At 46.0% G+C, this 24,977-nt stretch overlaps 1 protein-coding gene across 2 annotated transcripts in view; it reads right to left on the minus strand.

The window, feature by feature from the left end:
• The window catches only part of Efcab6 (EF-hand calcium binding domain 6), a 166,603-nt gene extending 142,076 nt beyond the window's left edge, over positions 1 to 24,527 (minus strand). Inside the window, exons 1-3 of one of the 2 annotated variants that reach the window (XM_038343334.1) lie at positions 24,383 to 24,527; positions 15,136 to 15,347; positions 2,422 to 2,510 (exon numbers count right to left, since the gene is read on the minus strand). In XM_038343334.1, the coding sequence (XP_038199262.1) occupies positions 2,422 to 2,510; positions 15,136 to 15,347; positions 24,383 to 24,524 (443 nt within the window). In that variant the 5' untranslated portion in view covers positions 24,525 to 24,527. The remainder of the gene's footprint in view (positions 1 to 2,421; positions 2,511 to 15,135; positions 15,348 to 24,382) is intronic. The other variant, XM_038343332.1, reaches the window with a different exon arrangement.
• Positions 24,528 to 24,977: the final 450 nt, after the last annotated feature.

Below are 24,977 nucleotides of genomic sequence, written 5' to 3' on the forward strand. Positions count from 1 at the left end.
ACTAAACATTAAAATGCCTATTTATATATATTTGACTTTTTTATTCAGCATTTTACTTGTGTTCCATATAAATGCTGTTCTTGGCACATGTCCACAGAAGGAGACTTAACTAGAATGCATGGTCTCCAACCATCAAGAGAATTCAGCTTCATAGTAAGTCATAAATCTTTCAAATTTGGTTTAAATATTTAACCTTTTATAGTTAAGTAACTTAGGATCCTTCTCATCTCAAAACATCAGACTAAGGTTTCATAATAAGACATATGCAAAAAGATCTCTTAGTTTTGGTTTTTCCAGCTTCTTAGTTATTTTTATACAAGGAATATTCAAAGCAGGATATGGTACACACAACAATACTATCCCACAAATGGGGTAGGACTGGGTCAAGAGTGTGGTCGGTTGTTCTTCTGAGTGACTATGGGAAGCAGCTTAGTCTGTGACTTATTCAACACCAAATAGAGCACTTGGGCCTTCCAGCCACAGACTATATATGGGTATGTTTCTGGTGCTGTGATGGGTTACCCAAGACCGGGTAATTTATAATGGAAAGAATTGTTTAGGCTCATAGTTAAGGAGTTGGTTAAAGAACTGGATGGTCCGAGGTAGAGATCTCTAGTGAGGGCCTCACACTCCTTCAGCTGGTGGCAGAAAGTGGAAGAGCGGGAGCGTGAGGAAGAGCAGGTGGGCAGGTGGAAGAGCAGGCGGGCGCATGAGGAAGAGAAGGCAGGCGCGTGTGGAAGAGGAATCCTGAGAGCCTCTGGCTTCACGGAAGCCACTCCTGAAGGGAAATTATCTAGTCCCATAAGAGCAAGAGCCTACTATCATGGACACAGTACAACCTTTTCCACCGGTTCTTACCCCAAAACCAAAGGCTTTCCATTGGGCCCCACTCCCAACAATGCCAATCAAGAAATTAAGGTTAATGTGTGAATTTCTGGGGACCCATTCAAGCCACAGAGAGGGCCTGATATCTGTCCCCGCAGAGAGAGTTACTTCACTAGTGGTTTTTAAATTATGATTTAATGAAAAGAAAGTCATAAAATTTGTTCTCATGGGCTGGGAATACAGTTCCATGGAAAAAGCACTTGTCTAGCATGTGTGTGGTCCCTGGGCTCAATCTCTTACCACCATAAAAAAAAAGAACCACTGACCCATTTTAAGTACATAGTTCAGTAGTATTCAGCATATTCAAGACGCTGTGCAGAAGTTTTAAGGGCCACATCTCCCTATCACCTGTGCCCCCCATTTCCCACAGTTCCCCATCACCCAGGGCTCTCTATCACCCATGGCTCCCCACTGCCTCTTCCTCCTGCTGCAATGTTTGTGCCTGAGCTGCAGGGGGCAGGGAAAGGGGGACAGGGCGTCTACTGTGACTCTATAAAGGCAATACTGAAAGGCACTAACTGCACAGGATCAGACTTATTTCTACTTATGTGCAAAGGGTGTACGACCTGTATGTAGGTATGTACACCTGAGTGCAGTGCCCATGGAGGCCAGAAGTGGGCACTGGATCCCAGGAACCAGAGCTATAGTCAGTTGTAAACTCCCAGACATGGGTGTTGGGAACTGAACTCAGGTTCTCTGGAAGAGCTACAAGGGCTTTTATACTGCTGTGTCATCTCTCTAGCCACCAGATTAAATTATTGTAATTGTTTGCATAGTTCCGCAGAAAGTGAGGCTTATTCACAGAGCCAGATAAGCAGTGAGTAATTTTCTCACCAAAACAGCATCTCCTAAGCCACAAACTGGAACCCAAAGCATTCCTGTTGACAGAGCTATTGAAGGTTATGTGGCAGCCCCCACAGGCTACAATGAGCCAGTGAGCCCTACATTTATGCTAAAACTATAAAGCATAGTGGTGACCTTACAAAAGCTTTAACATCCTGTTTTCCTCCATCCAACAAAACACTATCACTTCCCAATAAATGACACAAAAATGTACAAAAACAACAAATTTCAAATCTGGAATCTTAGCATCTTACTTCAAAATTAAAACCTGTTTTTTTTTTTCCAGATTTAAAATACATTGTACACAGGATATTTTTAAGCCTAACTTTGACCTGCTATGTTTATGTTCTATTATAGCTTCATTCTTTCTAAATAAAACTTTGACTGAGGAGTAAACCCCTAAACGTTATGTGGACAGGTTCTGCCCGTGCATTTCCCATGGAGACACAGGTATGAGCCAAGCATGTGCTCCACACCTGCAGTCCCAGCACTTGGGAGGCTGAGGCAGGAGGATCATGAGTTTAAGGCCAGTGTGGGACATATGGCAAATCTCAGTCTAAGAGAGGAAAGAAAGCGATACAGATGTGTGACTGGGACTGGCTCTCATTAGACTGGCCATTGCCTGTGCTGTGACTCTGATGCATCATTTCAAATGTCAAATGTTAATAATACAAGTGACCAAAACCCACTCACCTCTTTATAACGTTTATATTTACATCAATTCCACCGAACCTGGACAGGAATTCGAGGTATGGCACGTTGCCCGAGCTGGTGAGTGGGATCTACGGTCAGACAGAAAGCATGACAACGTGTTAGAGAACTGAGGCTCCAGCCACAGACACAGAGCAGGCTTCTGCGTCGTGTAAAGTTGTAACACCAAAGTTGCTAAGGAAACAGACACATTAGTATACATTTGTGAGTCCTTCCCAGGAGTCAGAGCTGATCACGTCCTCAGAAAGCGTGGGATGAGGCAGTCTGCGCTCAAGGAAAAGCCAACATGTGTATATAACATTACCAAACATCTGACCTGAGCTCACCAAACATCTACATGTAAATCAAGCAGAAGCCACACAAACATCTCCTATGTGTTATGTGTACTAGAAGCAGAGGGGAGACAGAGACATCCATCTAGTTTCAAGAGAGAAGACTGTCACTGTTGAGAGTTATTCTTCTAGTACCTTTCTAGTATAATTATTTAGCTATTGGGGAAGCGGTGTCATGCAGAGTAGGTGCAGAGGTCAGAGGACTGCTGGAGGAAGTAGTTCTCCTCTTCTCCCATACGGGCTCCAGGGACCGACCTCAGGCTGTCAGGCTTATGGGCAAGCATCTGTACCCACTGAGCCATCTCACTGGCCCAAGAGTTCGATAAAGGATACTATTGGGTCAAGTGAGCCAATATGAATTACAGATTAAATCAAATGATTAAATCAATGGAGATTGGCACTGCATTGTGATTATGCCAGAGGTCAGTCCTTGTTTTTAGGAAATCTATACCCTGATGACAGAAAGAACTGTGAGACTGTCAGCTTCTTCGGTGTTTGAAGACTTTCTCCAGAAAACAAAATGCACTTCAGTGTGTTGAAGATCCATGACCTCCCTTGCACAGGGAGCAGAAGAATTAACCCCATGACATAACATGATAGAACAGCTGCATTGCTGAAAGCAAACCATAGAGTCAATACAATTCCCATCAAAATTCCAATGATACTTTTCACAGGAGAAACAAACAAACAAAACAAACCCTACAATTCTTACGGAAACACAAAGATCCCAAATTGCACTACAGAGCCTTGGTAACAAAGCCTTGGTGCTGACACAAACAAATGTCGACCGATAGAGCAGACCAAAGGACTAAGAAGGAAAGCTACACACTCCAGCCACCTCTTTCCCAATGAAGAGCCAAGCACACACTAGAAGTTGGTCTCCAACTCTTGGCTCATGGTGCTGAAACACTGGACACTCAAAGGCTGAAGACCAAACTACATCCCAGGCTCACCCTGTGCCATAAAAAAAGTAAAGAAAAAAAGCATCAAGGACATTTATGTAAGACCTGAAACACTGACCCCACTGAAGGAAAATGCAGGAGAGATGCTTGAAGATCTAGGCACAGGCAAGGACTTTCTGAAAAGGACACCAACTCCTCAGGAACTCACTGCAGACAGTTCAAAGCTCTTCAGCAGAGGAAACCATCACCAGGGTGAAGGTATGGGATGAGAGAAAAGCTTTGCCAACCAGTCATCTGACAGGAAATTAGGATCCAGAATATATATTGAATAGCCAAAGAATAAATAATCATCAAGCAGGTGAATGAATTGAACAAACTGTTCTCAAGAGTACACATGGCTAATGAACACTCAAAAAGATGTCTGGCCTCCCTTGTTACCAGGGAAATGCAAATCCCGTCTACAACGTGGGCCTCAGGGGATGCAGTGGGTAACAGGGCTTGTTCTGCAAACACGAGGACCTGTGTATGAATTCTTGGCACCCATATAAAAAAATAAAATAGAAAAACAGAAATAATTTTTTAAAGAAAGGGCATGGATATACATGCCTGTAAACCCAGCACTGAGAGTGGAGCCAGGTGGACCCCAAGAGCTGTCCAGCCAACAATTCTAAACTGACATAGTGAGTTTCCTGACCAGCGAGATACTGCTGCCATGGAGGAAGACGTGATGTCATGCTCTGACCTCTGCATGTGCATACCTGCACACTGACACAGACATACAACCACACAGAGAGACACGTACACACACAGCACTAGAATTAAAATCTTAAGCGACATGATTAATTTTGTAAAGTTCCAGTGTGTTTCTTTCCCACTCCAGTCATTTGGAAAGCAAACAAACAACCACAGCAACAAAGGCTGGCCTTTGAGGGAAAGGACCTGTGTACTGTGCGGGGATGGAAGTTAGTGCCGCCATTACAGAAACCAAGACACAGGGCCCTTCTGAAGCTAAGAACAAGACCACCACGAGACCCAGCTGTCCCTGGGTCCACAGTGACGGACCCTAGATCTGCACGCCATAGAGATATTTAGACACCGTGTGTATCACGACACCATTCACAACAGCCAAGTGATGAACTGGCTAGGCATCTGTCTGCAGATGAAGGGAGGAAATGTAGGGAACATAACAGCCATGAAGGATGAGATCGTGTCAATTTCAGGGAAATGGATAGAGCTGGAGGTTTAATGGAGTAAGTTAGACTCAGGCAGATATAATAAACATGCTTTCTCTTACACAAGTCTAAGTTTAAAATAAAAGGCATTCTTTCTCAGCCTTTTGACTAAATTAAGGGTAAAAATAAGACATAGGAAAGTAAAAAAAAAGACTGGTGGAGAGAAGGGAAGGGAATGAAAAAGTGATGGGGCTATGTGTGATTAAAGTATGCTACAGCACAGAGCGCGGTGCAGCCTTTAGCCCCGGCACTCGGGAGACAGAGGCAGGCGCATCTCTGTGAGTGAGTTCCAGGACAGCAAGAGCTGTTAGACAGAGAAACCCTGTCTAAATAAATAAATCAATAAATAAAGTACGCTACAAACACAGGGAAAGCAAGACCATTGTTTTGTACCGTAAGTTTTCACTAATAAAAACATATGTACTGGACTGAGGTGATGGCTCAGAGGTTAAGAGCACTGACTGCTCTTTTAGAAAACCTAGGATCGGTTCCTAGTGCCCACAAGATGGTTTCAAAGGGATATGGTGCCCTCTTCTGGCCTCTACAAGCACTGCACATACATGGTGCATAAACATACATAGAGGCAAACATACATACACATAAAATAAAAATAACTAAATCTTTTAAAAATACGTACAATGTACATGTTGAGTATATTGCTTGCATATGTGCCTATACACACACACACACACACACACACACACACACAAGCTGAGATCCCAGGAGAAGAAAATAAAGGCACTCTTTGCCACAGACAACTCAAAACCGAGGGAAATAGGATTACTGTGCCACAAATGCTTTAGTATCATTCTTAAGGAAAATTTTCTGAATGTTCAGAATTATTTCTAATACAAAACTAATTTTTTAAATGAAGGTAATTATTAAAGAAGGATAATAGATTTTGAATCTAAATAAACATAAGAATATGATCAATATAAATATTTTATAGTAATTCTCATACAGGTTCACATAATGTACTATCTCTCACACCTAATGATCCCCAAGTCTGCACAACTGCTGATATTTACTTAGCCTGGAAGTATCAGCCTCAAAGCCTAATATCTCAATGTTCCCCAAAGGATAAATTTCTCTTCCCCATTTAAAACATGTGTAACTAGGAAATGAGGCCAGAGGGATGCTGGCTTATGATACGTCTCTGGAGAAGCTTTTCCTGCAAAGGGCACCTGTGACTCCCACGTCTGGTAGTATGTATGTATTTCAGGAGATAAGGTAGTAGCAGGTGTTCAGAAGTGTTCCTAACATGACAAAAGATGGGCAAGAACAGGTCAAATGTGTGGCTCAAGACTGGATGTTCTCAGTGATAAGATAAAAGAGAATGGGGACCTGGAGGGACGGTTCAGTCAGTAAAGTAAGGACCTGAGTTTAATCCCCAGAAGTCACATTTAAAAAGCTAAGAGTCTGACAAGTGCTTATAATCCCAGTGCTTTGGCGGTAGAGGCAGGAGGATCCCTGGGGTTCACTGTCAAGCAGCCTGGCCTATGTGGTAAGTTCCAGGACAATGAGCAATCTTGTCTCAAAAACAAGGTGGGCAGTACTGAGAAACATTTGACATTCTCTTCTGATCTCCATATGCACACGAACACACGTATATATACACACATACACATGCACACACACTTAAGTTGAAAAAGAAAGAGGAGACATTTGCCAGATTACAGCCAATAAACAGGCACACACGTAGACAAACATGTGGACTTCGGAGGCAAGTTCTGGAGCTGGATCCGGGCTGCAGAAGAAGGAATTTCACAATTTGTATTTACCACCAAGTGTTCCCATAATCCTGGTCTCCAGCTTAGAATACCAAAAGGCCAAACCACAACTTAGCTCTCTGAAATCCATTTTCTCACATGACATTTTATTTTTTAAATCATCTATGACTGGGCTGGGGAGATGGCTGACAGGGTAAAACGCTGCACAAACAGGAAGACCCGAGATCACATCCTACACACCTATGGAAATACTAGGCAAGGAAGCATGTACTGTAACCCTACACTGAGGGTGAAGAGAGACATGTAAATAGTGGGACTTGGGGGCCAACCTGTCTAGCCAATCAGTGAACTCCAGGTTCAGTGAGAGACCCTGTCTCCAAAAATAAGATGGGGAGCAATAGAAAGACATTCAAAGTTGACCCCTGGCCTACACACACACACACACACACACACACGCGCGCGCGCGCAAAGAGAGAGGTCCATGTCAGTACTCAGAGACTCTTTATGGAAACAACGGTAAAGAGCAGGCCACAGCAAAGTCTAAGGTGCCCCAACACTAAAGCATCCTGATGTGGTTCTCCAGTGAACACTAGAGCTAAAGGATGTGTAGATGGCTTCTGGAAAGCTCTATTCTAATTTCTAGGTCAAATTACTATAAAGCCTTTCTTGAATTTGTGCATTTCTGGTTGGACTACCAACTGAGGAAGAAGGATGTCACCCATGAACTAATCAGTTCCACTCAGGCGTCACGCTTGAGCTCACTCATGGTGACCTTGACCCTCATCACTGACCACAGATCCTGAGGCTCCAGGCCCTGAGGAAGCATGCCTGGTGTTGGAGGAAGAGCCAAGAACTGCTGTTTTAAAAGTCTCCAGTTCCCAGTACCTTCTTCTAAAAATGGCATATATGTCATGGTTTTTGTATTTCTTCTCCTGCACAGGTGTTTAGCTTGAGGAGATTATCACCACTGTCAATTGACATCAGACCATGGCTGTAAGAACATAGTAGGGATTTTTTTTGCTTGTCTGTTTGTTTGTTTCAAGACAGTGTTTCTTTGGGTAGTCCTGGAATTCACTCTGTGAGTTCCTGGAACTCACTTGTAGGAACTCGGATCAGTTCAAGGCTGTCCTTGAACTCACAGAAATCCACCTGCCTCTGCCTCCTGGGTGCTGAGATTCAAGGCATACACCAATACCGCTTGGCTAGAGATTATATTTTAATTCTCCACTTGGTATAAAGTGTCTGCCCAGTATTTACAAGGGTAAATAGTCTTCTTAAGTCAGAAATAGTCCCATATGACAGCCACTCCACCCTCAGCAGGTCCCCAAGAGAGTGAGAGTCTCTGTCCATACAAACCCTGGTGAGTCAATGTTCATGGCAGCAACATCCACAAATGTCAGAGAGCAGAAACGACCTAGAGATCCCCAAGGCTGGTAAGTTTGGTGCATCCACACATGGACCAGACGACAGCCATGGAAAGGACTCCAGGGCTACCCTGACGCGGCCCAGGTGAGCACTGAACATGCTAAGTGAAAGTAGCCTAACATGGAAGCACACACATGGTGGGGTTCCATTTGTATGAAATACTTGGCATTGCCAGGTATGGTGGCACATTCCCTTTAAGCCCAGCACCTGGGAGTCAGAGGCAAGCAGATATCTGTGACCTCAGGGCCAGCTACATCTCTACAGTGAGTTCCAGGCCAGCCAGAGTTATATAGCAAGACACTATCAAGAAGGAAAGAGGAAGGAAGGGAGGAAGGAAGGAAGGAAGGAAGGAAGGAAGGAAGGAAGGAAGGAAGGAAGGAAGGAAGGAAGGAAAATAAAAATAAACATTTGGCATCTCCAGTGTCAGTGAGTGCATTAGTCACTCCTGGTAGATAAAGGAGGGTAGGGTGGGAGCAACTCCTAACGAGCCTGGGCTCATTAGGTATGCAGGGCATATGCACTCTATCTTCACTAAGCTGCTATTAAAAATGTAGACAGCAGTGACTCTCTCTCTGACTCGGGCACTCTGGCTCAGCCTGTGATGCCCTCTGCTGCCATGTTACTGCAGGAAGATCCTGAGAAAATGCCAGGTGACCTCCAAATGCAAGAGGAGGTACTGGGGAAAGGAGTCATGTAACAGGAAGGCTGGTCAAGAAAACATGCTAAGGATGACAGAATCCAGACATCGCACTCACTGAGGAGAAAGCTATAGTCCTGGGAAAGGAGAGGTAGCCACCCCTGGAACATTGGGGAAAATGGGAGACAACTGTCTTGAACTATTGGCTTTGTGTGATCACCCAGAAATGGACGGAATGTGACTGCAGAGAGCCATGTGTGTGAACAAATGAACTCCTAGAGCTCTGCCCACCAGGAAGACTCCAGGGATGGCCTCCCAACAATGGGAGCCGCCCTCCGCCTAAACCCTTCATCCAACCAGGGTGAGCCAAGCTCTGGAGAGCAGGTAATTCCAGGTCTCAAGCAAGGTGGCTCCAGAAAAGGCTGGTCTGTCTTAGAAGGCAAACAAGCCCTCAAGGAGTAATAGAGTTGTGTCTAAGGCTGGGGAAGCACACTAGAGGGGCTGCTGCTGGCTGCACAGGGATGAATTAAACACCAAAGTGAATAAATAATGAATTCCTAACCCACTTACTGGGAGACCACCAGTCTCTGCGAAATGTGGAGACAGTGGGTGAACAGATTGAAAGTCAGATGAGAAACGGAATATTTACTAATCTGAAAGTTTCCCTCATGGAATATTAACTACAACGTGCACACCCCAGAAGGTCTGACAGATCTCCCTTTGTGAAGTGGCCAAGGCAAATGTCAGCAGCTCTGGGACACACTAAAATGAAATGTGACCCGAGAAGAGCTCAAGGTCACTGCTGGGATACACACACAGAGATGTGTCCCATCAGAGATGCTGCCAACACCTGCTCCCGAGGAAACCCCAGGCAAACCCACATGGGGTCTTCTGCAGCAGCAGAACATAAAGTCAGGGAAAGATGGGGGAACTGTCCCAGACTGACAGCGATAAACCGTTACCCAAATCAAGGGCAGGGTCTGACTGTAACCTAGACCTGCAAGGTGGGCGTGGGGCGAAGGCATGGGACTCTGTTGAGCTGGGCATCATGAGGCAAGGGGAGTCTCCACTTGAACAGCTGGGCTGTGGCTGATTGAAGGCAACGCCTTGGTTTGAAGGAAATCTACACTACAGCAACTGCAGATAACAAAGAGCTTTTTCCTCAAATGGCTTGGGGAAAAGGTGTTCTCTGAGTTCTACACCCAACTTGTCTATGACTTTGCTTTGAAAACACAAGACTGTGACAGTGATAGACTGATATTTCTGGGGGAAAAATCAGGAAAGAGCAGGTTTTGGAGGGAGTTGAAACCTAAAAGGGGCAGGTAGCGGGAGAGCTTCTCTCAGTTCTCAGTGGTATTTAGCTTCAGGCTCCCCAGCTTTTACACAATGGTCTTTAAGCTGCATGCGTGAGTGTGTGTGTGTGTGTGTTTGTGTGTAAGTTCATACCGTACATATATGTGTATGTATATGCTTGTGTGTGTGCATATGCATAATATATGTGTGTGTAGTATAGGTGTTTCATTTGTGAACAAACACTCCACTGTCCTTACTCTCTCCACTTGACCAATTGTGAGTTTCTGCCTCATCCTGCACAGAGAAACTTCTCTGGAGAGATCTGGAACTGCACTCATTTGTGGATAGATGATGCTGTTCATGCAGCAGAATAAGGCTGGGGTTTCATTGGATTTTAGGCACTGTGTGGGACCAGGATCTGTCTCTGATGCATGAGCTGAACATTTTGGAGTCCATTCCCTATGGTGGATGCCTTGTTCAGTCTTGATGCTGGGGGGAAGAGGCTTGGTACTGCCTCAACTTGATGTGTCAGGCTTTGTTGACTCCCTATGGGAGACCTTACTCTTTCTGAAGAGTGGATAGGGGGCTGGGGGGAGTGAGTGATGGGTATCCGTGGTTGGTATATAAATTTTATTTAAAAAAATTTAAAAAGACCACTGTGGAAACAGTGATAGATAGAAAGTTCGTAAGAGCCAGAGGTTGGGAGGACCAGAGCAGAACAACGCCTTCGGAGCAGGCCAGGACCACTGCACTTGAGAGCTCACAGCGGCTGTGATGGACTGTACAATGTCTGTGCAAGATCGAGCCAATCAACATGGTAGCACAGAGGAGGATGGGCCTCATGAGCTAGGACAGACAGTTTTCCTTAAGGATATTGCTTTTAGTAGTAGTAGGTCAACCATGCTTCAGTGAATGACCCACACCCAGGAATATGTGGACAGCACAAAACAGACTTAGTGGGCTATTCAAAGAAGACAAGAGGACATAAAGTTGGGAGAGGGTTGGTGGGTCTGGGAGGAGTTAGGGGAGAAGTTGGGATGGATATTCTCAAAATATGTTATATGTTATATATAAACTCTCAAATAATTAATAGTATATTTTAAAAGAGAGAGAGAACTCTGTCTCTGGCCTAGGGGGGCTAATATGCAGAAGCAAGAACAACCATAGCACCACGAGGAGGGGGTGGGAGAGACACCCACCTTCTGGTGCTATAAGCTCTGCCCGAGTGTTTAGCCAACTTCAGGAAACCACTTGTGTACAAGAATCAAAGCAGTGTAACTAAACACAAAAGATCTAAACTAAGAGGTGAGTTCTGACCTCTGCAGGGAAGACGGAGTTTATAGTTAGCTGTCTGTCAAAATGAAGCATCTTCAGAGGGACAGCCAGAGGCCAGAGGCTCCACAGCATTCACGCCCATGACTGGAGTCACGTGTGTTGTGGGATATTTGTTTCACCAGGCAAAGATGTGTTACATTCATTTATGTATGGAATATTACTTTAACTGTGTAAAGATGTGTTACATTTGGTTATGTGGCATTTGTTTCATGATGTTAGGATGTGTGTCTAATTATGTGAAGATGAGTTGCATTTGTTTCACCTTGCCTGCCTAAAGGCACCCGTGGTCTAATAAAGAGCTGAATGGCCAATAGCTGGGCAGAGAAAGGATAGTCTCTCTGACAGGCAAAGAGAATAAAGTAGGAGGAGGAAGGAAAGAAGGAAACCCCGGGGCAAGAAGCCAGGCAGCCACCAGACAGCCAGACTGAAGAAGCAGTGAAAGTAAGATATACAGAAGAAAGAAGGGTAAAAAGACCCACGGCAAAAGGTAGACAAAGAGAAACAGGTTAATTTAAGTTAAAAGAGCTAGCCAGAAACGAGTCTAAGCTAGGCTGAGCATTTAGAACTAATAAGAAGTCTCCATGTCATGATTTGGGAGCTGGCTGGTGGCCCAAAAGAAAAAGCCTGTACACACATGTGGCTGCTAAGCTCTAGAGATGTGGCCAATACAAGTGAGTAACTGTTTTTCACTTTATTCAGTGTTAGTTAACCTAAATTTCAAAAATTATACTGATTCCATTATTAAGAAATGTCTAAGTGTGTTTTTAAAAAGCTGGGGATGTGAATCTTAAGTTTCAAGCAGATGTTTCACGGGCTCACAGTCAGATCAAGTATTTCCAGTGAAGACGCTGAAGCTGTCCGTGTGTGTGCTCACCGTGTTTAAAGACTTCAGACATGAAAAGGTAAAGTACTGATCATTTCAACAGTGACAGCATTAAATGTAGTAGTATTTGAACATTCATGATTGAATAAAACTATCATTAAAATTAATTCCTGGGCCAGCAGATGTCTCAGGAGGTAGGGGGGCTTGCTTTCGGGCTTGCTTTCAAGACTGACAACCTGAGTTCAATTTCTGGGATCCATTTGGTAGGAGAGAACTGATTCCCACAGCTGTCCTCTGACCTCCACATGTATGCCATGTTGTGTACACACACACACACACACACACACACATACACATACACACACACACACACACACAAATAAACAGTTCATTTACTCTATTATTCACCTTCTGAGATGACCACTGGAAATTTATCTATATGGCGCACACACTATTCCACTGGACCAACCTGGTATGTGTCATTATCCAAACAAACTCAAATATGAACAGCCATGAAAGCAGACCTTCTCAAAAGATAAGACTGTTGGTGAGAGCCAGCTCAGGGGCAAGCAGCGTGTTGCATGTACCAGGCAAGGACCTGAGAGCAGCAGTCTCCGCGGTGTTTAAGGAAGAAAGATACAAACAGAAGGGGGAAATCCAAACAAGCAAAAAGGGGAACCAAATGAAATTCTAGATGTTAATAAAAAATGTCTAAAGTTGCAGGCTCAGGGGATGATGGACCAATAACAACACAAAAAGAATAGGAAAAACCCAGTAGGTTTGGGGATAGATAGATACCTGATATCTAATGTTAAAAATACATAGAATATGATGTTTCTAAAACAGAGAAACGTGGGAGCTCATGGGGCAATAACAAATGCCCGAAAGGGAGAGGATGAGACTAAAACATGTTGACTAAACATGGTTGAGAACTTCAGAAAAAACAAAGCTGAACAAAGGGGAACCCCTAAAGAACAATGTGATTTGCACAGGAAAAAAAATCCAGAATACAGGTTTTGTCTTGAGGCCAGGGCTTCACTAGTCCAAGTTGGCTTCCAAATTGTTATGTAGCCCAGACTAGCCTGGAGTTTGAAATCTTCCTGTCTTAACTTCCCTAGTTCTGGGGTCACCATGTATTCCACTACATGGAAGAAATGTGATGAACTCCTGGAGTTAACACGAGAACTGGGTGACATCTGCCATCCACTGAACAGCTGTGTTCATAACACTTTATCCCAGGTCGGTTACATGAAAATTAGCCTGAGGTGGTGCATACGTCAAATTCTAACAAAAAATAGACTTCTAAAAACACTACCATAGCATAAAGCCAGACCATGATTAAGAATGAAGAGATAAAGCGTGATTACACGCATGTGTGCACATGCGTGCACAAGTTCGACTCGCATGCTGGAAAGAATGCTAACTGATGCTCCCGTTGAATTCTCCATTCCTGTAGTTGCTAGCATGCTCACAGGCTTACTAATGTTGAATCCCTACCAGATTTATATCCTTTTCCCTACGGGCTGTACCAGAAATCCTTACTCTTTCCACTTATCCTGGCTGGGATAGGCCAGAGATTGGCCCAAGGACCATTCACATCCCTCCCCAGGCCCTGGCATTATACCAGTTACACAGCCTCTCCACCTCCCTACAGCCTGTGAGAGAACAGGCTGTCCCCTCTGCCTGTGCATTATGACCTTCCTTTATCATTTCACTAATATCTACTCCAAACTCAACAGAAGAAAAATTAAATGTCCCTCCCAGACAGTCTTCCTAGAGTTCCAACCTCAGTAAAAGAGAGTCTGTATGCTTTAATGATCCTTGCCACGAGCCTTGTTAAACTCCATGAGTTTAAAAAGTCGGGAGCTCCTCAAGGGTAGGAAGGAATCAGAACTCAGTATGTGCCCTGCCCCCACCTGATGTCCAGCATATCAGAGATGCTCCTTAACTTGCCCTTGTTTCTTAAATTCTTTAATTTACGCTATTTATTGTGTGTGGACATTTGTGCACTCACTGTGTGTATGTGTGCATATACATGTGGAAAAGAGTGCACACACAGAGGTCAGAGGGCAACAGCGGCTCTCCTCCTCTATCACTGGCTGGTTACAGATCTGCCTGTCCCCACCCCCTCCTCATCCCCAGCACTGGTGACAGATGCATACTACTGTGCCAGTTTAAATGTGGATCTGGAGCCCCAAACTGCGATCCTCGAGTTTGCACAGCAGCCACCACATCCAGATGCCCACAACATCCCCACCCAGGAGTTGAGCCCAGGATGACTAACCCAGAGACTATCTGGGAAGCATCATACATTTTGATGTGAGAACAAGTGCTGAGATACTATGCCCTAAAACACAAATTGAGGGACTAGAGCAATAGCTCAGAACTTAATGACATTCTCTTATAGAGAACCCCAATTTTGTTTCCAGTACCCACATCTGGTGGCTCATAACCACCTGTAACTGCAGCCATAAGGAATCTGGTGCCCTCTTCAGACCTCTGCAGGTACTGTATCCATATGCATATACCCCCACACATACAAACATACCAAAAAAATTTTAAGCTGGTCATAGAGGTGCACACCTTTAATCCCAGCACTTGGGAGGCAGAGGCAGGTAGATCTTTATAAGTTCAAGGCTGTCATGATCCACATAGTGAGTTCCAGGAGCTACAAAGTGAGACCTTATCTCAAAAAAAAAAAAATAAGTTAGCAAACAAACAAATCTTTACATATACACAAATTGACCTAATACTTATATATAGAAGTTTTTAAGGAAGAAAATGACAGGCACACTTTTGTGTGCAAAATATGAGCAAGTGAACGCTGATCATATCATCTGAACTGGGAGGAGCTCAAGTGACTGGTGAACAGGGATCACAGCCCCAGTCGCTCACAGAGGTCAATGCAAGGGCAGAACAGTCACGTTTTCCTCTGCCAGCCCCCTGGCTTCTCCAGAACAGCCCATACTGAGTACCACTCATCCTACCTGTGCCAGCAAGTCCTGGAACTGCTCTCTCGTGAGAGGCATGAGGAAGGCCGTGATGGCACGCTTCAGCTCCCTCTTTGTCACCGTCTGGCTGTGGGTCGAGTCGAGAACCTGGAAGACCTTTCTCATTTCATCCCTTTTGTTGGAGAGCTTTTGAGATAGAATCCGTTCAACATCTAAGAAGGACAGGACTGGGTTGGCAACAGGTGTGGCTGTGGGTGAGACAGAAACATCGAGTGAGCGAGCGCGCTTAGACCAGGATGCAACAGACTGCAGAGCTCAGCTTCCTCTCCCATCTTCCTGTCTCTGCTCAGCTAATGCCTCAGCAAGGGCAGCCGAGTTCTCACCTCTGGAAGTTGGTTAGCACAGGATCGCACCCATAAGGGAAACAGGCAAAGGTGCCCTTCCCTACAAGGACATGGATATGAGAAGAATTCTTGAGGAGAGGAAGAAATGTATCTTATAGGCCAATCTTTACTTTTACAATTATTGTGTGTGTGTGCGTGTGCGTGTGTGTGCATGTATTCTTATGTATGTGGCTGAAGGGATGCCATAGCATGCACGCAGAGGTCGGAGGACAGCACGAGGGAGTGGGTTCTCTCTTTCCACCATGTGGGTCCCATTCACCAAACTCAAGTCACCAAGCTTGACAGCAAAGTGCCTTTACCTGCTGAACCACCACAACAGTCCTCGGTGAACCTTTATTGTGTGTGTGAATACACACATGTTCATGTGAGTGCTCATGAAAGGACACGCAGATGTGGAGGCCAGAAGCCAATGTCTTCATTATCTGCTCAACCTTATTTTTTGAGACCAGAACGAGCAGTAAGGAATAAAGACAAGCTCCACTGAAGACCTAAAAATAAGGGGGCTGCTTTGGAGTGAAAGGGTAGCTTCCTAATAGAAAGTGGGGGTGCCGTTTGGAGAGGCCATGGAACCTATTTGCTATCTGCTATAAACAGGTCATTGGTGGAAGGGCCTTTGAAGGTTACATCCAGCCCTGGTGTGTGTTCTCTCTGTGTCTCTGTCTCTCGCTCTCTCTCTCCTCTCTCCTCTCTCTCTCTCTCTCTCTCTCTCTCTCTCTCTCTCTCTCTCTCTCTCTCTCTCTCTCTCTCTCTCTCTCTCCCTTTCCTGGTCCACTGTTATGTGATCAACCATCCACCAAACACTAGTGAACTGAGCTGTTCCACCACAATGGACTGAAACCCTCTGCCCTCTGCCACAGTGAGCCTGAAAGCCTTCTTCTCCTTTGTTTCTACCAGGTCCTGTGGTCACAGTGCTGGAACTGGTTATCTCTGAGGAGGAGGAGAAGGAGGAGGAGGAGGGATGAAGGAGGAGTGGGCACTATGGGAACAAAGAGGAGTCCAGTGGAGGAGGCAGCATGGCCAAGACCCATGAATGGTCCAGACCTTGGGCCTCATGCTCTAGTTATGGGATGCTGCCATGACATTTCCATCAACAGAGAGAGCCCAAAGTCCCTCTCTTACCACATGGAGGAGGCTGGAGTACGGAGACAGGTCAGGCCATCCCAGCTGCACAGGGGCATGTTTATGGAACGACTCACAACATAAAGGTCACAGAGTCGGGAGGGCAAGGTAGGAATTTTTTAAAAAGCAGAGATGAGGGCTGGAGAGATGGCTCAGAGGTTAAGAGCATTGCCTGCTCTTCCAAACGTCCTGAGTTCAATTCCCAGCAACCACATGGTGGCTCACAACCATCTATAATGAAGTCTGGTGCCCTCTTCTGGCCTGCAGACATACACACAGACAGAATATTGTATGCATAATAAATAAATAAATATTTTTTCTAAAAAAAGCAGAGGTGATAGAATGTTTGATTTGATTTGTCATGGGAAGTGGGAAGACAGTGAAGTCCATGCAGCCTGACAGGGTGGCCATGGCCTCCACATCAAAAGAGCAGGAGATAGAAGTTTCTAAGATGGCCACAGGGAGCCCTCCCCATGCAGTCTTTGCTCACACTGCACTCTTTTTTCCTGCGGCTCTGATAAAATACCCTGAGAAAGCAACTTAAGGGAGAGAGGGCTTATTTGTCCCGCCATTCTAGGTCACAGTTGTCGCCCAGGGAAGTCAAGGCAGCAGAGGCTCACATCCATGGTCACTCCCATCCAGTCAAGAGCAGGCAACAACAGATTGATGCCCATGCTGTATTCAACTCCCTCCCCTTTACAGGCAGCCCAGGGCCTCACCCTTGAAATGGTGCTGCCCACATTCAGTGTGGGTCTTCCAGTGGTCCATTAAGAAAATCCCTGGGGGCTGGAGAGATGGCTCAGTGGTTAAGAGCATTGCCTGCTCTTCCAAAGGTCCTGAGTTCAATTCCCAGCAACCACATGGTGGCTCACAACCATCTGTAATGAGGTCTGGTGCCCTCTTCTGGCCTTCAGGCACATGTGCAGTCAGAATATTGTATACATAATAAATAAATAAATAAACAAACAAACAAACAAAAAAGAAAATCCCTCACGGCATGTCCACAGGCCAACCAATCCAGACAGCTCCTCTGAAGCCCTGCCCCACAGCCCAGGAGGTTCCAGACTGTGTCAAGTAAACAAACTAACCACCACAGTCAATTGTTGCTCCTCTCATCAAGAATGGGAAGGAGTTTTCTTCAGCCCCTGCTTGTGTACAGCATCAGCCACACCTGTGCCTGAGACCAGTGGCACCGTGGGTGAGATGTAACTGTTGTTCTTTAAAGCTACTGTGTTGGGAGCTTCATCCCCACAATCTACACCTGGGGCAGTGAAAGACAGGCTCCAGAGAGAATTCCTGAGTCCAGTGTGGAGTGTCTAATGTGTGCATGCCCTCTTGAAGACCAAATCTATGATAAGGAGATCAGAGAGCTTGGGGTAGGGCAAGGCATGTGGGAGTCAGAAGCCTGTATCATAGGAAGCATAGGGGAATGGGGAGGTAAGGAGGGTTATGTGGGAAACCCCAATTTTGTGGAAATGGAATTTACCCTTCCAGAGCCACTGACCTATCACTGGCAGCCCTTGTTCCCGGTGCCAAGAACACTGCAGTAGGCAGACAGGACCAGTCTACCATCTGGAGGGGACAAGACAGACAAGGGGCAGGCAGCCAGTATGTCACAGGGTGATGACAGATGGCAGTGAGTGTAGCAAGGATGGCAAGAGACCAGCAGAGTGTAGGAAGGGGGCACCATGGCCTAGTCTAGCCAGGCAGTCCAGGATCCCTCCCCGGGGAGCTTGGGAGCCAAGATCAGAATGTCAGAAACGAGACAGCCAGCTAGCTAGCAGAGGTGACTACATTCCAAAGATGGACCACAGCAGCTCTGTAAGAGCTCTATGCAGGAGCAACCTGAGTCTGTCTAAGGGTACAGAGACCAGGGTGGCTGTGAGGGACGCAGGAAGAGCCAGGGTTGGGAAGGGGAGGATACCTTCATGTCAGCTTCAAGCACCCGGACAAAGGATCAGGACTTTGCTTTACTTTGGTTTGGTTTTGAGACAGGGTTTCTCTGTGTAACTACACTGGCTGTCATGGAACTCACTCTGTAGATCAGGCTGGCCTCGAGCTCAGAGATCCACCTGCCTCTGCCTCCCAAGTGCTGGGATTATAGGTGTGTGCCACCACCATCCGACCCAAGGTTTTCTTAAAATGCAAGAAGGCGGCCCAGGGATGATCAGGGAGGCAACAGCAACACATCATCCTGGCCACTACAGAGAATGGACTCCAGGGACAAGAAACAAGAGAAGAGGATCAGAGACGCCATACATCAAGCCCATTGGGAAATGGGTGTGGCTCGACTCTGGTACCACGTTGGATGTGGACCACAGACTGGCAAATGAAGACATGGTCTGCTGACTCTCGTGCAGACTGTGTGGCCTGGGGACAGGCAGAGTCTGAAGAAGCAGATCAGGACCCTGCCTTCATGTTCAATGTGAGGATCTAGGCCAACAATGGTGCCACTGATTGAATACGGGGGCAAGGGACTTTGTGGAGCTTGTGTAAGGTATCTGCAACCAAGGTGCAAACAGAAAGCCAGCCAAGCAGCAGGTATGTTCTCTGGAGCCTCGTGGGGAAATCAGCATGGAACAGGGAACAGACTGCTTACACATGACATTCCAGGACACAGAACCAGGAAAGACACAGTGGAGAGGGGAACCAACACAGAGCCTGAAGGCAGAGGAAGGCTCCAGAACTTGCCATCAGACCCCTAAGGATTCTCAGGAAGGCAGGAGTCTTTCCACGCACCCGTCTCCTTTTCCAGCCACTAAGACTCTCAGCAGCAGCTGGCTCCCACAGAGGAGCCGTGTGGTAAGAATCAGCTAGAGTGTGCAGCAATTCCTTGGCCCGCCGGGTGTCATAGGGGACCCTCTTCGCATTCACGCTTCCACTCTGGGATCTCTTCTCAGACATTTTGTGTATTTTTTAATTGCTTTCCAAGAAGCCCCAACTTGGCACTCGGAACTGTGATTTAAAGGCAGCAGACAGCATTAACTGGGAACTGTGTGGAATTACTTGAGAGCAGCTTTTGGTTTCACAAGCCCGATACAGCACCTCAGACACAAGCCCGATGCGGCCCCTCAGACTAGAAATGAAAGGCCGACCCAAACCTCCTCAACTGCTGCAGGAAGAACCAACTGACGCTGGATGAGCTTTCCACTGCTGGTTTAGAAACTGGAGAGTGACAGCAGACAGCAGACTGCCCCTCTAGCCCTACCACGACAGAAAGCAAGAAGAGTTAAGAACATGCACAGTTAAGAACATGCACAGTTAAGAACATGCACAGTTTCAAACGAAGCCAAGACCGGAAGATGCAACAGAAACCAGATATCACCAAGGACAAACTCGTCCTCAATAGCCCAGAAAGACAGTGCCTTCTCTCTGCAGAGAGGAGGGAACAGACACAGCGTAGACAGCCTGAGAAGAAAACAACCCCATGTTCAGTAGCCACATGTACTGGTAGACAGACAATAATCCCGGGGCCTTGGTCAACTACATGAGTGGCTGGGCAGGTGACAGAGAGCTATATAATAGCACCCTAGCACTTTACGTCTCCCACAGCTCAGGCAGCTATTCTCCAAGAGCTGGCTATGGGGGCGGGGCGGCAGAAGCAAGGTAAATCTATATGGAACACATGGAGTCTCTGCCCGTGGACTATCAGAGGCCTGCCGCAGGTTCAAGGCAAGGCAGCTGTGGTGGTTTGGAAGACAATGCCCCCGTAGGGAGTAGCACCAGTAGAAGGTGTAGCTTTCTTGGAGTGGGTGTGGCCTTATTGGAGGAAGTGTGTCACTGTGAAGATGGATTTTGAGGTCTCATATATGCTCAAACCACACCCACTGTTCAGACCACTTCCTGTTGCCAGCAAGTAGGTATGGGACTTTCAGCACTGTCTCTAGCACCATGTCTGCCTGCACACTGTCTTGCTTCACACCCTGATGAGAAGGGACTACACCTCTGAACTGTAAGCGACCTACCACAATTAAACAGTTTTCCTTTACAAGAGTTGCCATGTTCATGGTGTCTCTTCACAGCAATAGAAAGCCTAAGACAGCAAAGGAGTCAGGGGATGTCCCAGCACATGCAGAAGCTGTTGGTAGAGCTGGATATCCTACCCTGCCACCTTAACCTCAATCCAGGAGGGCTACAATGCAGGAGATGACCCCTAGAGACCCAGCTGGCAGCTCATGTGCTTGGCTTAGCAGCAGACTACGTGGAATGAAGGAACCAGCGAGTATGAAGTTGAAATAAAAGATAAACTTTTAACTTACTATTTTCATCTGGTGTGTGTGTGTGTGTGTGTGTGTGTGTGTGTGTGTGTGTGTGTGTGTGAATGCTTGTGTGCCACCTGCGTGCAGTGCCCGCAAAGGCCAAAAGAAGGCACCAGATTCCCCAGAGTTGGAGTTGCAAGCCATTATGAGCTACTTGATGTGGGTGCTGGAAGTAGAATTCAAATCCTCTGCAAGAGCAGCAAGTGCTCTTAATGGCTGAGTCATTGCTCCAGCCCCAGAAAAAAAAAATTTTAAAGAAAAGGGGTATATTGTGGCAATTATACTTATTTGGTATTATCTGCTTGTACAAGTTACAGAGCTACCTCTCCAAACCCACATGCGCTCATAGACAACATGGGCAACGGTGCTGAGCAGGCGATGGTATGCACTGGAAGGGGAGAGTGGTGATGCCAGACACACGCGCGTACATAAGCGAATTATGCCGGAGGGGAAGGAGACACGTGTACTCAGGTACTCTGGCACATGCATATACCTGTGTGGAGGCCAGAAGCCAAGCCGAGCGTCCTTCTCTATCACTTTCCACTCTAGGTTTTGAAGCAGGGTCTCACACTTGGCCTGGAGCTCAGCAACTGAGCCAGGCTGGCTGGCTGGTCATTGATCTCCAGGGATCTATCTGTTTCTGCCTTCCTTGTGCTTGAATTCCAGGCAAACATCATGGTGCCTGGCTTTTTCACTGGGTTGTGAGACCAAATTCCTGGCCCTCACGCCTGCTCAGAGGCACTCTACCAACTGAGCAGTCTCCCCACCCCTGTAGACATAGCTATAAAAAGAATTTAGATTCATTCGTTTTATTTTATGTGTGTAAGCATTTTGCCTGTGTATATATGTGTACCACATGGGTGCCTGGTGCCTGTGGAGGTCAGAAGAAGGCATTGTATCCCCTGTAGTTACCACGGTTGTGAGCTGTCATGTGGGTGCTGGGAACCAAACCCAAGTGCTCAGCAAGAACAACCAGTGATCTTAACAGTTGATCCATTTCTCCAGCCCCAGAAATAACTTTTAAAAAGACAAAACGCTTCCATAAATATTTTAATGTAACTGGCCAACATGAAAAGCAAATGACAGAGAAGAAACACACTTGAGGCAAAAACAGATCGAGGGGCATGGGTCCATCCAAAGGAAACTTATGCCTGCTAGTAATAAAGATCAATCCACTGTATGCAAATGGGCAACTGAAAGAACAGGCAACTCACGGGCCAAAAACGCACAGCAGGTAAACCTGAAAATGGGAATTTAAATCACTATTGAGCAAATGTCATTAGGGGCTCAGGAGGCCGATGGCTCAGTGGACAAAGCTTGCCATGCAAACATGATGACCAGAATTTGGTGCCCAAAACCCATGTGACACTGAAGGCAGAGGCAGATACCTATAACCCCAGCATGCCCATGACGCTAAGAAAGGACATAAAGACACAATCCTAAGACACTTGCAGCTAGCCTGGCCTATGCAGCAGGGAAGACGGACCCTGCCTCAAATAAGGTGAAAGGCAAGGACCGACATCCAAAGTTGTCACACCTGTATGTGCGCAGGCACTCACATTATGAGCACACATATACACACTTTAAAAAAGACATGTAATTAAAACATAAATATAAGCTGGGCAGTGATGGTGCACGCCTTTAATCCCAGAACTGAGGAGGCAGAGGCAGGCTGATCTCTGTGAGTTTGAAGTCAGCCTGGTCTACAAAGCGAGTTCCAGGACAGCCAAGGCTACATAGAGAAACCCTGCCTTGAAAAACAAACAAAAACATAAAAGTAATTACTTCTGCTAGTGCACAGGATCTTACGAGATGATATTCTGCTGGGAAACTTACCAATGAATGCCTGTGATATTCTCTGGGGGAAGCACATGTGTACCAGCTTCTGGGGGGTTCTTTCTGCAGTGTTTAAGAACTCTGGGAGAGGGATGCCTGGACTCAGCAGCCCCCTTCACATTAGTCTCCTTTGCTCTGTCAGGCTTGTCAACTATACTAAGACTGCCCCTGGCATTGCTCTGTAGACATGAAGCTATGAGCTGGAACCGCTCTACATTTTAAAAAGTCATTTTTTTCATCAGAAACTACCTTAGCAACAGACCCCAAGTTAGGGTAGACAGGTGGCCATAAGATGTTAAGCCTGTATCCCCAGGCTCACTAGTAGACACATAGGACCATTGGGGTAAAGTATTACCAGCTATCAACAAGCATGTGTCCACTGAGATCAGTGCCTGTCCCTGCTTATAGGCACACCCGATTGTCCTTCACAGTTCCCTCCCCCAACTCCATCCTGCATCCTTTGGAGTTCCTTCTTGAGCCCTCGCTGCTATATGCACACCTCAGTGTCAGTGTTCAGCGTGCTCACTGCCTTCTCTCTGGCTGCATTCCTGTAGGGCCGGCCTTTCAGCAGACCCAACTCTGTCCTCAGCACCTATCAACAGTGCTCAAAAAATGTTTGTAAGTGACAAATGTATTTAGGAGGAAATGAGTGACGGTCTAAAAATGCATAATTTCAGAAAATATTAAGTCAAATTCTGTTGCTTTTAAACCAAATGAAGAATCCAAATGGCTTAATGACTCCCATCCTCACAAAAGACCGTGAAAATATGTATTTGTAGCTGCTTTCTCATAATTCCAAAATGCAGACACAACCAGAATTGGGGGCGGGGGATAGCAAACCTCTGCAGACATGTGATGGGCTGCCGGGTGGCTGTCCAACAGGTAAAATGCAATGAGGAAGGGACGGTCTTAGCAAGTGACAGCCAATGTGACAATGAGTGCAGGGCGGGATATGAGCTTGCCTAACATACATGAGGCCCTGGGTTCCATCCCCAACAACCACACATAAATCTGGTGTGGTGGTTTAAGCCTATGATCCTAGGGCTTGGGAAGTGGTGGCAGGAGGATCATAAGTTCAAGGTCGTCCTTGACTGTTCAGTAAATTGTAGGCTATATCAGGCTATATGACATCCTTGACTACATAGTAAGTTGTAGGCTATCTCAGGCTATATGACACCCTTAACTATATAGTAAGTTGTAGGCTATTTCAGGAGGATGAAGAGGATGGGGAAAAAATTGAGATGTAGACCTTAAGCCCTTCATAAAAACATGAACTTCATCTAGATGTAAATCTCAAAACTATGAAATTAGAAGGTTATATAATGGAACACCGAGATGGCTGGGGGAGGAGTTACATGGGGAGATTTGGTCCCTTCTGTTCAATCTTCTGCAAACCTAAGACTGCCGGGAGGCAGGCCTGCTCAAATTTGTATAACTGTCATTTACTGAATAACACAACCATTAAGCTGACAGAGTCCAGGAACACACAGCCTGGGTTCAAATCTTGACCATTCACTTTAAAACTATGAATAACTTTGAGGGGTCCAGGCCTGCATTTCCCCATACCGGATATAGGGAAGGTATCAGAACATGACTTTAACTGAGCCCGTGTCAAGCAGTAAGTGGTATCTGTCGACAGGGTTGTAATCACTAGTGAGTACTCACTTGACGAAGAGGATCTACCTAAATCTTGGCAGCCAGTCCTTGAATGCACTCTGCTGGGCGAGGAGTGGGGGCGGGAATGCATCAGCTTCTGGGTAGTAGGGTACAGACTATGCCAGTCTGGTAAGATCGCCATTTTGCGCATTAAATCCCTGTGAGAAGAAACAGAACAGATTCCAGCATCTTCATGATGTAAACACGGCCGACTTCCGGGATGCTCCAGTCTGACCATCCTTAAGGGGAACACTAAGTCATGCCTAGATTGTTTTCAGCAGATCCAAAGAACTTGGGAAGGGCAGAGAAAAAAAACATTTAAGTGTTGTTTTCTCAGTCCTCCTCTGCTTAATCACTGGCCTAACCTGGTTGTTTCTTCCTGCTGCCTCCTAGCTATGCCTCTCCTCTCAAGTCTGGAGTGTTCCCATCTCAGCACCCTTTGCAGTGCTGGTTTGGTGGTCATTTCTTCAACCTGCTCTCATCATAAAGTTTTTCCTTCTCCTTCAATTATGACAGACAGTTCTGCTGGGTATAGTAGTCTGGCTTGGCACCTGTGGGCTTTCAGTATATGTATATACATGCTTATACACACATACACACACAC

The sequence above is a fragment of the Arvicola amphibius genome, chromosome 9 (genome assembly GCF_903992535.2).
Source record: "Arvicola amphibius chromosome 9, mArvAmp1.2, whole genome shotgun sequence".
NCBI lineage: Eukaryota > Metazoa > Chordata > Mammalia > Rodentia > Cricetidae > Arvicola > Arvicola amphibius.